This window comes from Agelaius phoeniceus, chromosome 2, assembly GCF_051311805.1.
Source record: "Agelaius phoeniceus isolate bAgePho1 chromosome 2, bAgePho1.hap1, whole genome shotgun sequence".
Lineage (NCBI taxonomy): Eukaryota > Metazoa > Chordata > Aves > Passeriformes > Icteridae > Agelaius > Agelaius phoeniceus.
This window is the reverse complement of record NC_135266.1, coordinates 48,994,428-49,007,815: the sequence shown is the minus strand read 5'-3', so window position 1 is coordinate 49,007,815 and position 13,388 is coordinate 48,994,428. Positions and strand designations below refer to the sequence as shown.

The 13,388-nt window shown below is 36.1% G+C and overlaps 1 protein-coding gene across 2 annotated transcripts in view; it reads left to right on the top strand.

Moving 5' to 3' along the window:
• NDFIP2 (Nedd4 family interacting protein 2) overlaps window positions 1-13,388 on the top strand; it is a 45,347-nt gene that overhangs the window by 14,798 nt on the left and 17,161 nt on the right. Inside the window, exons 2-5 of one of the 2 annotated variants that reach the window (XM_054628006.2) lie at window positions 3,647-3,803; window positions 5,249-5,376; window positions 9,114-9,173; window positions 12,204-12,291. In XM_054628006.2, the coding sequence (XP_054483981.1) occupies window positions 3,647-3,803; window positions 5,249-5,376; window positions 9,114-9,173; window positions 12,204-12,291 (433 nt within the window). The remainder of the gene's footprint in view (window positions 1-3,646; window positions 3,804-5,248; window positions 5,377-9,113; window positions 9,174-12,203; window positions 12,292-13,388) is intronic. The other variant, XM_054628008.2, reaches the window with a different exon arrangement.

Below are 13,388 nucleotides of genomic sequence, written 5' to 3'. Positions count from 1 at the left end.
GTGTTGTTCACCCTTTCGTAGCTACCTTGAGACTGAGTCATTGTTGGCAGAACAGCTGTTGCTCCTTGACTGGTCTTTGAAGTTTATGTGTCCTATCATGGACACTTTTTGAGAATATGGGCCTGTAATGTACTGTAGTTTGAGGGCTGCAAAAGCAGGGATTGAAATACTGGCATTAACAGTTTAAGAGTAATGTGTCTAATAGCAAAGTTCTCACTTTTTCTTTTTATAGTGAAGCTTCATGTAGTCAGCCAGATACCCCAAGTACAGACTAAACCATGAAGGAAAAAAATTTCAGTGTCACCCACTTTTAAAATGTGAGGGAGAGAATAGGGGAAGGTACTAATTTACAGTTCTCTGTGGTTTAATAGGTCTTGGTAATTGTTTTGATCATAATGTTGACAAAAGCAACTATATTGCCTACTACCAAATTATGGTTCATTGGAGGCATGGGAGGGGCTGAGATAATGAACTGCCAGTTCTCCTCAGTCCCTTAATTAAATGTTTGGTGAAACAGTCTTACTATTGGAAAAAGAAAATCTTGGATACTATTTATGTACTTTCAATGTAAAATGCTGCTTCAGGTGACATTTAAGTACATAGCATAAGTAATGCCTTGAAACAGACATTTTCTGTTCCTTTTTGGGTGTTTTTAGCTTGGTTTCTATGGCAATGAAGCCTATGAAGAGTGTCAGGCCTCTTCTTCCCCTGTCTCCAAAAATAACTTCTAAATTTACCTCCAGTAGAAGCCAAAATAAAATGTGAAGGGGGAGGCTCAAAGGTAGTCAGATTCCTACTGGTTTCGAGCAAGCTGGTGACTCTAGAGAGTCAATGCTCTGTGAAGACAAGGCAGAGTTGCTACAGGACAAAATGATATAATCACTGCTGTCTACCCTGCTGGTGTGGGCAAATATTCCAGTTTACTGAGGCAAGTTCTGCTGCAGTTGGAGGGTTTGGTTTTGGTTTTTTTTGCCCTAGTGAAGTAGTCCTCTGAAAGAAACTGAAGTTACTGAGGAGAGAGTGGGATACAGGACACTTGAACAAGAACTAACAAAAGCTAGTTTGTGTTCATGGAACAACTTGTGTTTATTATTCTAGCTGTAAGCACTCAAGCTACTTAATCCAGTTATTGTGGGGTTGTTGTTGTTTTATTTGATGTTGCCTTTTTTTTAATAAAAGGGGTGAAGGTTTCTTTTTAAGTTGCTGCATTAGGGTAACATTGGTGCTTTTCAGAATTTCCGAGAGACCTTTATAATAAAAGAGAGGATAAATAGAAATATGGTTCCTAAGTATAAGTCTTACAAAATAAGGCACTGTGAGCAGCACTTAAGGGTATAACATGTCTCTATTATATGGAACCCTTAGGATGGAATTTTTCCATTTCCTAATTGCAGTTGCTATAACCATTGAATGACTCATTAACTTTGTCTTTGAAGGCAAGAAGTCTCATGTACATTTGTCTTGTCTGATCTTCATGTTAATTCCATCATCTACTAAATTACTCCACTGTTAGTATATAACAGATAATTTGGAGTAAAGCAGCTTTCAAGAAAGCATGTAGAAGTTGTAAAATTAAATTTCTGGGTAATGGCAAAGTTTTTTGGTTTTGTTTGTCGGTTTGTTTTTTTTTTAGGAGTAATATGCTCTTTGACCAATGATGTGCTTGTGGATCTCTGTGACAGCATTTACTGTGGTGTGGTAAGAAAAAAATGTTGCTATGATTGAAGAGGAAAGAGGGCAGGAGAGAAAGAATGGAAGTAACAGAGATCCATTTGAGTTTGTTTTAGTTTTTCCCCTGCCCAAAGACCAGGTTGTTTTGGTGGGGTAGTCAGAACTACACACACATCCCAAATGAGTGTGAGTGTACCAGCCATTAGTGTAAGAACTATACCAGTAGTGTTTTGCTCATTATACCTTAAATAATCAAATTAGTTTTATTTAAGAATGGGCTTATTTTGGCTATATCCATTGCAACACTAGATTTTTCTTGTGAATTATTGTACTTAATTTAGAACCATAACATTTATAGCTCTCAGCTTGCTTTTCTGATCTGATCGACCTTTTTAGAGTTGACTGGTTTGTGTTCTCACTTGCTTTCTGTATCCTGGAATATATTAGGTTATTTTGAAGTGCTTTTGTTTTCTTTGGCTTTAGCTACTCAAATGGCTAAAAATATTTCTCATATTGCTGCTCCTTCTGGATCGCTGATTAGGCATTAAATGACCTGATTGCTCAGGACCCAGAAACCCTCAAAAACACCTATCATTTCATTTGAAGGTGACCTCTGAGCATCAGAAAACTTTTTTTTTTTTTTCCTTATTTTTAGTAATGTGAAGGTGACTGAGCCTGGGAAGATGTTTTCTGTATAGCTCGTGTAGTCTCTATCCTTGAAGGTATTCAAAAGATATTTGGATGCGGTCTCGTACATCCAGCTGTAGATGCTTCTCCTTGAGCAGAGAGGTTGAACTAGATGGGCTCAGAGGTCCCGTTCAGCGTCAACCATTCTGTGAACTTTGATATAATCTGGATATTAAAGCAATTTTGGTGTCAGTATTACAGTGCTCAATAAGAAATTTAGTGTTCTTCTTAGAAGGCACTTTTCCCAGTAACCTGATTGTATTGTGCCTAATAGAAAATAATTGTAGTTATATTCTTTATATTTGTTACTGAAATAATATTTTGCTGTAGGGTGTTTGTAAAAAGTACCAACTTGAGGTTATAGAATTCTTCTTTTAGATATGTTTTACAATCTTATTTTTTGGTCTGGGTTTTACATGTGGTGCTTCAGCTGCTGCCTTCTAGGAATCTTATCTTTTAGTTCACACTACTGGGAACTAGCACTTCTCTAATTCTAGTACTCTTTCTTTTCAAAAGCTTGATACGTTCTAAGAACTATCAAGTTAGCTAAAATAATAAAAATATCTTCTCTAAGAAAAGATATTAGCAGCTGGATCTGAATTCCACAGTTTCAATCAGCATTCTTCCTTATCCAAATTCTTATTTCTATATATGCTTTAGTGGACATGTCTTTTTAAAACTGCATCTTAATCAAGGAAAAATAAAACCAAACCAACAACTTGAGGCTTTGTAGGGAAAGGATTGTTTCTAGAGTGTAAAGAAAAGCAGAATAGTTTGAAGTTTTAGAATTTGCATGGAGAAGCTCTTTGACAAGATGCAAGATAATGAAGGTCCCAGTTACAGAAGTAGATCTGTGTCTTAATTATTTTTCTTCAAGATAAATACAATAAATAATAGTATTTCTCACCTGAAGTTATTTAAAATACGTTGATACATTTTATGACTGTACATAAGAATAAAAATATAGTTGTATTAAAATATTAATAATAGTATTTTACCATATAGTAAACATGGAAAACTCCAGATTTTTGAGACTCCCTGAAAATCACTGAGAAGAAGAACATTACCGGGGAAAAAACAAAGGCAAGGCAGCTAACATAATCTTTTGCTAATTGCCTAAAAGAATTTAGCTGGACTATTTGAAGTGGTCACATGCTGTTTTGTAAATAATTTGTTTTGTTGATGAGAGTGATCTTGTCTCTCTTTGAACATGTCTCTGCACGTATTAGGTTGTCATGGGAAGTATTCCCTGAATGCCTCTGAAATGTGTGTGTGTTTTTTTCCTAAGCTTCACAATGAGGATGACCCCCCAGAGTCTTCAGCAGCTGAGCAGCCTTCCACGTCTGCAGAGACTCCGCAGGCTCCGCAGCCAGCAGCTTCACCTGAGGCAGATACTTCCCCTCCTCCTTACTGTAGCATAGCTGTGGAAGCAGCTGCAACCTCAGGTATTTTTCTCAAATAGCAGCTTGTCAGGGATGAGCATGTATGAATCAGCTCTTGGTTCAAAGTGGTCTGATGCTGCCATGTAGGTTTTCTTTTCCATGCACACAATTGCAGTAAAAAGCTGTCCTTTGATGTGCAGCCCTTTGGTTTGTTCAGAAGAAGCACTCTTGTAAATTACGATGATTGTTCCAAATTGCTAGGCGAAATGGATGGTCATTAATTAGCTCAATAGGTTTTATTCAAATCTGCTTATAGTTCATTTCCACATTTAATACACTACATCTTTGAGTAGTGCTCCATTAGTAGACCTCATGAGCAAGTTTCATTGCCTCTTTATAAAAACTCTTCAGACTTCTTTGGTGTGTGACATGGTTTGGTGATAATATTGCCATGAAAAGGTTAATTTTGCTCAAAAGGCTCTTGATAAAACTTCTCATGAAAGATAAAACTTCTCTTTATTCATTTATTCACTGCTCCTTTTCTTAGGAGATTGTGGCTTTTCTTGGGGATATGGGAGATTTAGCAGCAAGCAACATTGAAGTTCCTGTTTAAGTAAAGTTACATGGATCTGTGTCTCCCATGTGCCAAATAAATATTTTAGGAGTAGCTGCCAACTTAATTTTTTTAAGTGTTTGTTAAAAGAACAGTTTCCCGTCCCTGTTCTTGGAGACAGTGTTTGCAAGTATAATACATAGCTGTGTGGAATTATCCCTATATATAACATCCTTGTGTTGGTGTGCTGACAAATCTGTTGGCCATGTGACCTGTGCTGACAAATCTTTATCATGTAAACAGCCTTTTAACGAGCTACTGCTGGCTGTAGGATGAAGCTCATGGCATATTTTAAGTACTTTCAATTAATATTGTTAATAATTCTATTCTATGTGGTGATGTCTTACTGTTACAACACAGAAGAATGAAGTCCGTGGTTGATTTTGATGGAAGGAACAATTTTTAAAAGAATGTGTTGAAATTGAAATCTTGGAAAAATTGATTTTCCGAGAGCAACCAGAGTTGGCAACAAGGCTGCACTAATAAGAATACAGCATGGCTATTACTGCACTGAAGTAATAGATTGATGCTGATACTTAAAAACTTTTTTAAAAAAAGATTTTTGTGTGTATATCTATGTATGGTTAGATAAAAAGTATTTGGTTGGAATGCCTGGGGATATAACTAACTAAATATAATTTTTTTCTTCATGAATTTGTTGATTTCTTGCCAACATCTGTGTTAAGGTTTCTGCCTTGGGTAGCAGCTAAAAGTACCATCAAACTGTTAAAAGTTTTTCTTTTAAAAATATTCTTAAGAACTTCAAATGCAAATATCCTCAGTTTTAGCCTCTGTAAAAAATATACTTTAGAGGTAAATAATTATGTGCATGTGAAAGTTAATATTCTTGACACCTTTCTGGTTTAAAAATAAATAACTTCTTTATTTTGAACAGACACACACAATGAGTTTTATCCTGTGCCACCTCCATACAGTGTAGCTACCTCTCTTCCTACGTACGATGAAGCGGAGAAGGCCAAAGCTGCAGCCATAGCAGCTGCAGCAGCTGAAGTTGCCCAGCGAGTAAGTGATACAGTTCTGCTGTATTTCGGTTTTGTGAAACGTGTTAGGCTATTTATTGGTAACAATTTGGCCCATTTTATGACCCATGACTATAATAATGGTGGGTTGATGATTTAAATATTTTGGATGTTTAGGAATATTTGAATGTTTATATAGGTAGTGTATGTTACTTGTGAATACTATAAAAAGCACATCATATTCAGTCTTTTGAAAGACATAGCTGTCTAAACAGCTTTAAAAGCCAATTTTTACCCTGTTTTACTAGTTTATCCAGTATTTTGTCAACTCTTAATCAGGTATCCCCTACTAATATTACTTTGTAGAGTTATCACTAATGTGTACTGTTGTGGATGGTAAAAATGAAAGAATTACCAAATACCTTTAGAGAGGAAGGGAGAATTTCAACAGTCTGGAAGAGATATGACCCAAAATCGTGTAGATAGCTTTTAAAAAGAAAGGTTCCTGTTGTTTGATCTATGGAAACTTAAATACTGAAGTTCAAAGAAATGTTCCAAGTACTTAAAAAAGCCCCTACGTGAGTTGTGGTAAACAATGAATAGGCAGATATCCAGTGTCTCTAGTTTTGTAAGAATTAATCTTATGAAGAATACAGTCTTTAAAATCGAAGATTGGTATCTGCAGTTAGTGGTAAATGTTAGTTTTGTAAGCAAGTTTCATCTTTTCTCTGAAGTTCTGGGTTGTGGAAATTCTGCTGCTATTGACCATAATATACTATACCCAAAATAGGCTTCCAGTGCTTTCACTAAAAATGTCTTCCTTGAGGTCAGATGTGATTATATTTGATATACATTTAAAATCTTAGTGGCTGTGGTGTGCTTGTGACTGGGAAAAAAACCTTTACTTACTCAGCAGGAGGCAGGTCCTTCCTTGACTGCTTCACAGTGCTTGCAATGCACAACACTCACTTTGAGGTATGCACAGCTGATGTTAAAGTAGGTTTGTGTAACATCACCAATGACGGTGTCACACAAAGCTGTTTGACTGAATTCAGTAGGAAACCACGGAGATTTGACTTGCCAAGTTTTAGTAGTGAGGGGATGATCTCCATTGTCACATTTTATCTGCTCTAACAGGAGCATGGATTCTTTGTAGTCTGTCTTTACTGCTTGTCACATAAGTAAAACTTTTGCTGAAATACTGGTCTGATTCAAATCCTTATTCTGAAATAACAAATTTGGAGCATTAAAAACCCAAACTCTAACTTGCAGAGTACCTGTGACACTGCAGACAGGATGTGCAACTCTTGCAAGATTCTTGCTCTCACATCTAGAACCCTATGATGCACAAATTTCAGACATACAAGCAATCTCCCTTGATGACTCAGCCTGAGGTTCAGGCAATTTCCAGAATAAAGCTAAGCAAAACAAACGAAACCCCAAAACAGAGCAAGTATTTTTAGTCTTGTCATTTTAAACTTTTATTTACTCTTTCTTAAAAGTTCAGGTCACTGTAACAGAAACATCTTTTGCCCTTCCTCAAGCAATCTGCCTGCTTTTGGTCAAACCACAAATTTTTGAAAAATTAGTTTCCTCAGTTGATAAATACAGCTTCAAGTTTTGTAAATGCATGGAGATGGTCTTGCATGAGAAAGTTTAGGCTGCTCATAGCTCTGAAGGGGATGGGACTTCAGATGTGCTGTTCCCAGAGAGCATTCTCAAATGTTCTGTATCAGAGTAGAATTACAGAACTAAAAGTAGGTACACCTTATGGCTGCTCTTTGCTGCTTTTGGTGAAAACATTGGACCTGAGAAATATCAATTTTTGGTGTTCCCTGAAGCAGATTTATTATTCTTAACCTTCGGTTAGAAGGGAAGGGGAAAGCCACTATATTCAGCTCTCTTTAGTGGTGGGTGGGGGGAAGAAGGACAATGGCTGAGCCTCTGAAACTTACATGTTGTGGGAAGAGAAGTCTGGTTTTGATTGAGTAGGGAGGTAACTAGAAAGGACCAGAGTCTAAGTCAAAATAGGAAAAGGCAAGGATGAATGGAAGGCAATGGTATGGACAGGGTAGAAGGACTTAAATGAGAGACAGAAGGGAAAAGCCTTAACTGAGATGGGAGGAGAAAGGAACCCAAGTGGGGACAAAATGTAGTACTAGGAAAGGAACTGAAGCTGGTGTGTGAGAAAAGAAGACCAGGGAGGGAAAAAGAATCTGGAGATAAGAGGCAAGAGAGTTGGATACAGTGATGAAGTGAGAAATAAACTTTTTCACAGACTGCTTTGCTAGAACACACAGGAGAGCTTGAAATTCAAGAACTACATGACACCACAAGAATTTCACTTATGAAAAATCAGTAGGAACACATCATTCCCTCAAAGCAGAGATGGACTAAAAGATTCTAGACTTAATGGCAATATTAAGTTAGTATCAGAAGTGTATCTGAAAGTCACATGCTTGTTGACTGATGAAGAGCTCACATTTATCAGTAATTCTGCTTAGTTTGCTTCTGTTTTTTTGGGTTTTTTTCCTCTTTTTTTTTCTTTTTTTAGCAAATGCGTGCACACACACAAGCTGTATTTGAGAAGTGGCATTAAGGTTGCAAAGTTGGGATTTGGGGAAAAAGTAAGAAATGCTGAAGCTGAGTTTCAGCTTTGTAGATAATATTAAAATTAAGTGCCAGTGCAGTTTTAATTACTGCTGTTTTAATTATCTTACCACGTGATGCTTCCACAAAATCCCTACCTTATTTACCTCTGGACTTACACTGAGATAGACTAAGACTGTGTAATAAGGCTGTCTTAATGTGGCAGATGGCTGGAATAAGAAAGAAGGCTCTTGTTACAGTTTGAGTGGTGCTTTGCCATCGTTAGGGGAAGGATTTATTTCTGAATACCCATGGAAGAACAGATAAGTAACTTAATTATGTAACAGTAGTGCAAAGTTCAATTGTTTTCTCATTTTCACAAGTAACAGCTGCAGACATTATCTGACCTGCATGTTACACACTTTGCAAAACATAGACAAATGATGTAACATGTAGATTTTTCAGTTTTTATTTTCAGCCTTATGAAATTAGTGCTCTTACAGATGTGAATTCTGCTGTGTTCTAAGCTTCTGGTTTCTTCCTTGTATATGAGGATATATTGCCTCTTTGCTGCAATAATGTAAACAATTGGAAAAAGTTGAATGTCCTTATGTTACCTTGAGCAATGTGTGAGGGTGATCACTTTCATGGTGTACCCCAAAGTGTGCAGTGAAGGTTTAAATCTACTCATTAAGCAAAAGAGTGGAAAATGACATGGAAGGGCAGCACACTTATTACACAGCTTTCAAATTTTTTCCCCCAGATCATGTAGGCCACTTCAAAAGATCCTTAATGTGATCATATGAAATATTTCATCATAGGCCCTGTATTAACAGATAATATGAAAATTCTAAACTTAACATTTACTGAAACTTTCAATAATTTTACAGTTCTTTGTATAGCTTGTCTTGCAGGAATAGATTGTGTATAAACATGTGTTCCTTTCAAATGCTCCCAGAGATCCCATTTTTTCAAAGAAATTGTACTAGCCCTGTGTCACCAGTGGTGATAGCATTAGTAATCCTGGCTTTTTCTTTTCAAATCCTCAAGGTCAGTTTTGAAAGGGCAATTTAAATGGACAAAAATGCTGCTAACAGTTTAATGACTTTGTTTGTATGTTGCAATGAATGGCTTTTACTTAATGCTTTTCAGTTGCATTTGTCTTATGTTTTTCTGTTTTTACATGCTTAGCACGCCCAGTTTAGGGAATCTAGGAGTCTGTTTGATGAAATATTCCTCAGTCGTCCAGAGGTATGGTATAGTTCTCTCTAGTTTAGACTTTGCTATGAATTTTCCTGCTGGCAAACAAATGCTTCTGGGGTTAATTGTGCCTTTTTTCCCCATTATTAATTTCTCCCTATTGGTTTGTATGCTGAAGGTATAATTTATGGGGTTTATTAAGTAATTTGACCCTTTCCTCAGAAGTTTTTCTCTATAAACACTGCATTGTGAAGAGTTATATCACTCTTTACTTTATTAGGATGGTTGTCTCCCTATATGCCATGCTAGATTTCTGTTTGGAAAAAAAAACTAAAAAACATTGAGGAGAAAAAGCAGTTCTCCTCTTGCAGAGTACTACAGAGAGCACTGAAGTTTATGGGGGTTTAATAGATTCAACTTCAATAGATGCTCTGTACCATTTGATGTTCTTTTGTTTAGAGAAATTACTCTGTGACATGCCATTTATGTTGATAATATAATTTGCTGTTCAGATGTTTCTCTGGTCATAGGAGCAGTAAACTTTCTGTTCCTACAGATGTCAACTTATTTCGAAAGCAAGAATGCTGTCCATCTTCCTTAATTTGGCTAAATTTGCCAAAAACCAATGGTATACTGAAACAGTGTTACATATCCTACAGATATGTGTGTGTTGTGTTACATTCTTCTCATTCAAAAGAAAAATATAAATAAAATATATGACCTCATTGATTAAAATGTCACTATCTAATAGAAGCATTTTGTAAAAATCTGTTTAACTCTGAGCATCAGCGTAGAGGACAGTTGTTCTTCATTGCCCGTTTTCATTCCTCAATACATGGTGGCAAACAGTTATATTTTGAAGAAAGACTAGGGTAATTGACACCAACCAGATCAAAAGAGAGCACTGAAAGACAGTCAGTATTAGTGGGGCTTGAGCAGTGGTCAGTTAGTGTTTTCTGTCTGCAGGACTGCTCATAAAACCTCAAAATCCTCAATGATGTGGATATAGGCTGATTTAATTTCTTAAACACTTATAATTTTTGTACACTGGTTTTTGTAGACAGTAAAGAGAACTCACTTTAATCTTTCTTTTTGACATGGAATGTGATTAATTAATACTTGTTCGCACTTAATACAACAGTGCTTCTTGCAAATATCTGCTTCTTGCAAATATCTCATGTTCCTGAGCTGTATTTATTGACCTGTGTTTCTCACATGTGTAAGCATCAGAGAAGCCTCAACTAAATTTGTTACTGTCATTGAGCAAAATTTCCTTTTTTCTGAGGCAGCTTTTACATGGGGCATAATTCACTAATTGTTTTGGAAATGCCAGTATGAAGTACAATAGTTAGCAGACAATTTTTAAAAAGTCCAAAATTATTATGTATGGGTTTTGTAGACCTTGTGAAATTAAAATTGAAAATGCGCTTTTTTTGTCCGACATGAAAACGGAAGTTTTATGGCATGCATTTCAGAGATAAACACATTCAAATGCGGCTCTTTTTTTCATGCTTTTTCAGCCCTTCTTTCCTTCCCGTTCCCTTCCTCTCCATCAGTGTTGTATCTGCAGCAAAGTTGAGCTGAACAAACTGATGCTTTTTTAGTCACTTAAGATGACCATTTAGGAATGCCTGAAATCATGTGGAGCTGAATTATAGCCCCTTAGAATTCTCGCTTAACTGGCTTTTTGTGCTTCCATTGGAATTGTCTGTGTGAATAGCAGTGTTTTTTAAAAAAAAGTTATCTGATACAGTGTCTTGGTTAATTAATCTGAAATACAGAGCACAGCTGGAATTTCATAGCCGTATCACTAAGGGTGAAGCTGACTGCTCTGAGTTGGTACAGCAGTCATTCAAGGATATTTTTAACCTAATTGCCATGCCCTGGTAAATTATTTTGCTCTATTGACAAAGGGGAACATGTGACAGAGCTTTAGGTCACTGTGCTTGTTTAGTGCCCTTTTAGTCATAAACATTATTTCTGTAGTAAGTGCTTGTGGGTGAAACAGCCAAGTAAACTTCCCTTGATCACTCTTGATTTCATTTATTTTTATTGGAAATTTCTTATGTCAGTTCCAATACATTATGGTAATAGGAGGAAAAATTAGGAAAAGAATTACCTGTGCTTCTGCTTAGACCATTTTACTGCTGCTACTGACAACATTATTTAACTTGTATCATCCTGCATTGTTTTGATGTTACTCATTTAAGTTTAAAAATGGTGTTTAATTGGTGTTAGCACTTCCTAAAGAGCCTGATGAAAACTGTCATTGTGAAAACTTTTGTGTTTACCAGTCTACAGCTGGAGCAATCTTCCACCTGTGCCCAAAACTGCATATATAATATCTGCCAAGTTCTGTTCAAAATCGAGTGCTGAGAAATAAAGCAGAACTCACTTTCAGTATTTTAAGGTCCAACATTTTGACTCAATGGGAGAAATCTTTGGATCGTTTTGACTGACGTCTCTGTTTGCTTTTGTCTTACTTCAAGCGCTGTGCCTTTTGAGTTTGGAAGCCTTTTAGACACTTTTAATGTGCTCGCGCCCTCTAGTGACCCTGGAGGTGTTCTTTGCCTTCCTTATGTTTTTCTGTGGGTTATAAAATTGGTTAGTGCAGTGCTGTTGCATCAGCACTTAAACTTAAGGTACTAACCTTATGCTATAACTTTTATTTTATATTAAGGAAATTATTAGAAGACCTTTCCAGCAGGAAAAGTATAGAGTATACTGTGTGATGTCTTTTCAAAAAAATATTTAATAGTTTGGCTACATATCAAGATAGTTACCTTAAAAAAAATGTATGTTGGTTTTCATTGTCAAAGTACTAATCTGGAATAATTCTAGCTTCATTTAAGATGAATAGACAGTATGTACATATCTTCTACAGAAAATTTGGGCTCTGTCAATATAAACAACAAATAAGATTTGTTTTTTACTTATAAATTATTTTTTTAAAACTTCCTTTATGTGGACATGTTACAGGAATGTCAATTTTCTTCTAGCTTTAGAAACATGATTAATACTTTATCCTATAGGTAGTTATTCTAAACTTTTCACTAAATTATCACTAACCTGTAAATCCAGGAAGAAGAGTATCCACCACGGGATGATTTCAGTGATGCAGATCAGCTTAGAGTGGGCAATGATGGCATCTTCATGTTGGCATTTTTCAGTAAGTTATCTTGTATCCCAGACCTACTGAGGTATATATTAATTGTGCCTTTTTCCTATGGAATATAAAAGAGAGCTGTGATGAATTGCAATAATGTACTGTAATGAACAGATTTTTCTGCCTGTGCTCAAATATAAACACTTCCTGTTCCAGATACAGCAAATATGTTGCCTTTTTTTTGGTGGCATCTGTCACAGATAAGGAGACAAAGCAAAATTATAATAAATGCTTGAAAGTCTAGCACTGGAAATTCTATCATCTTCTGGTTAGACCACCAACTTGAATTAAAGATCAGATCACAGAAATCTGGCAATTGATTTTTAACTAGAAAAAAATTGAGAGAGGTGATGTGCTGTATAAAAGTTGCTGGTGTTAGTGTAGTGAATTAAACAGCCATGGATTGATTTTTTGGAACAAATCCAACCATGCTCATTTTCAGGTTGAACTAACCACTGTTTATATAAAAATGCATTGTTTTCAGCTAATCTCTGATTTCAACAAGCCCTCCTGTAGCTCTTTGTCATGTACTGTGTGTACACTGTGCATGTCTTGTAACTTGTGTACTGCATTAAGCAAAGTTAGATTTAGCAGCTAGAAGCTGTTTCTACGAGGAAGCTGCGTTAGTTTTACCAATTGCTTATTTATTCTGAATTTCTGAGGGTTTTTCCCTTTCTGAAATAAATGTTTGGCAACCTGGATGGAAGTTTGGTGTTGAGAATATACCTGTTCTGCTGAGAATTCATCATGATTAAAGCTGATTGATTATCCACTGAAGCCTCAATTATGTCTTTTACCTTAGGTTTTGTAGAAGTTCTTCTGTAATCTTTTTTGCAATCTCTTTAACAGTTGCAGATGCAGGTTACAATGCTTTCACAGAAGGTTTTTTCATGTTGGTATATGATGTGGCGTTTGCATCTTGGGATCAAAATATATGTGTCTGCCTCACAAAACAAATCTATAAAGATGTTTATAGAGTAGCAAAGTGAGTTTTGTAGTCTGACCTCTTTCTGTAGTTGGAGCATAGAAAAAGTATATTCTTGGGGTCAAAGGGAGGTATGACTTAATTTTTCATTTTTGCTTTATTTTCTTTTCCCTTT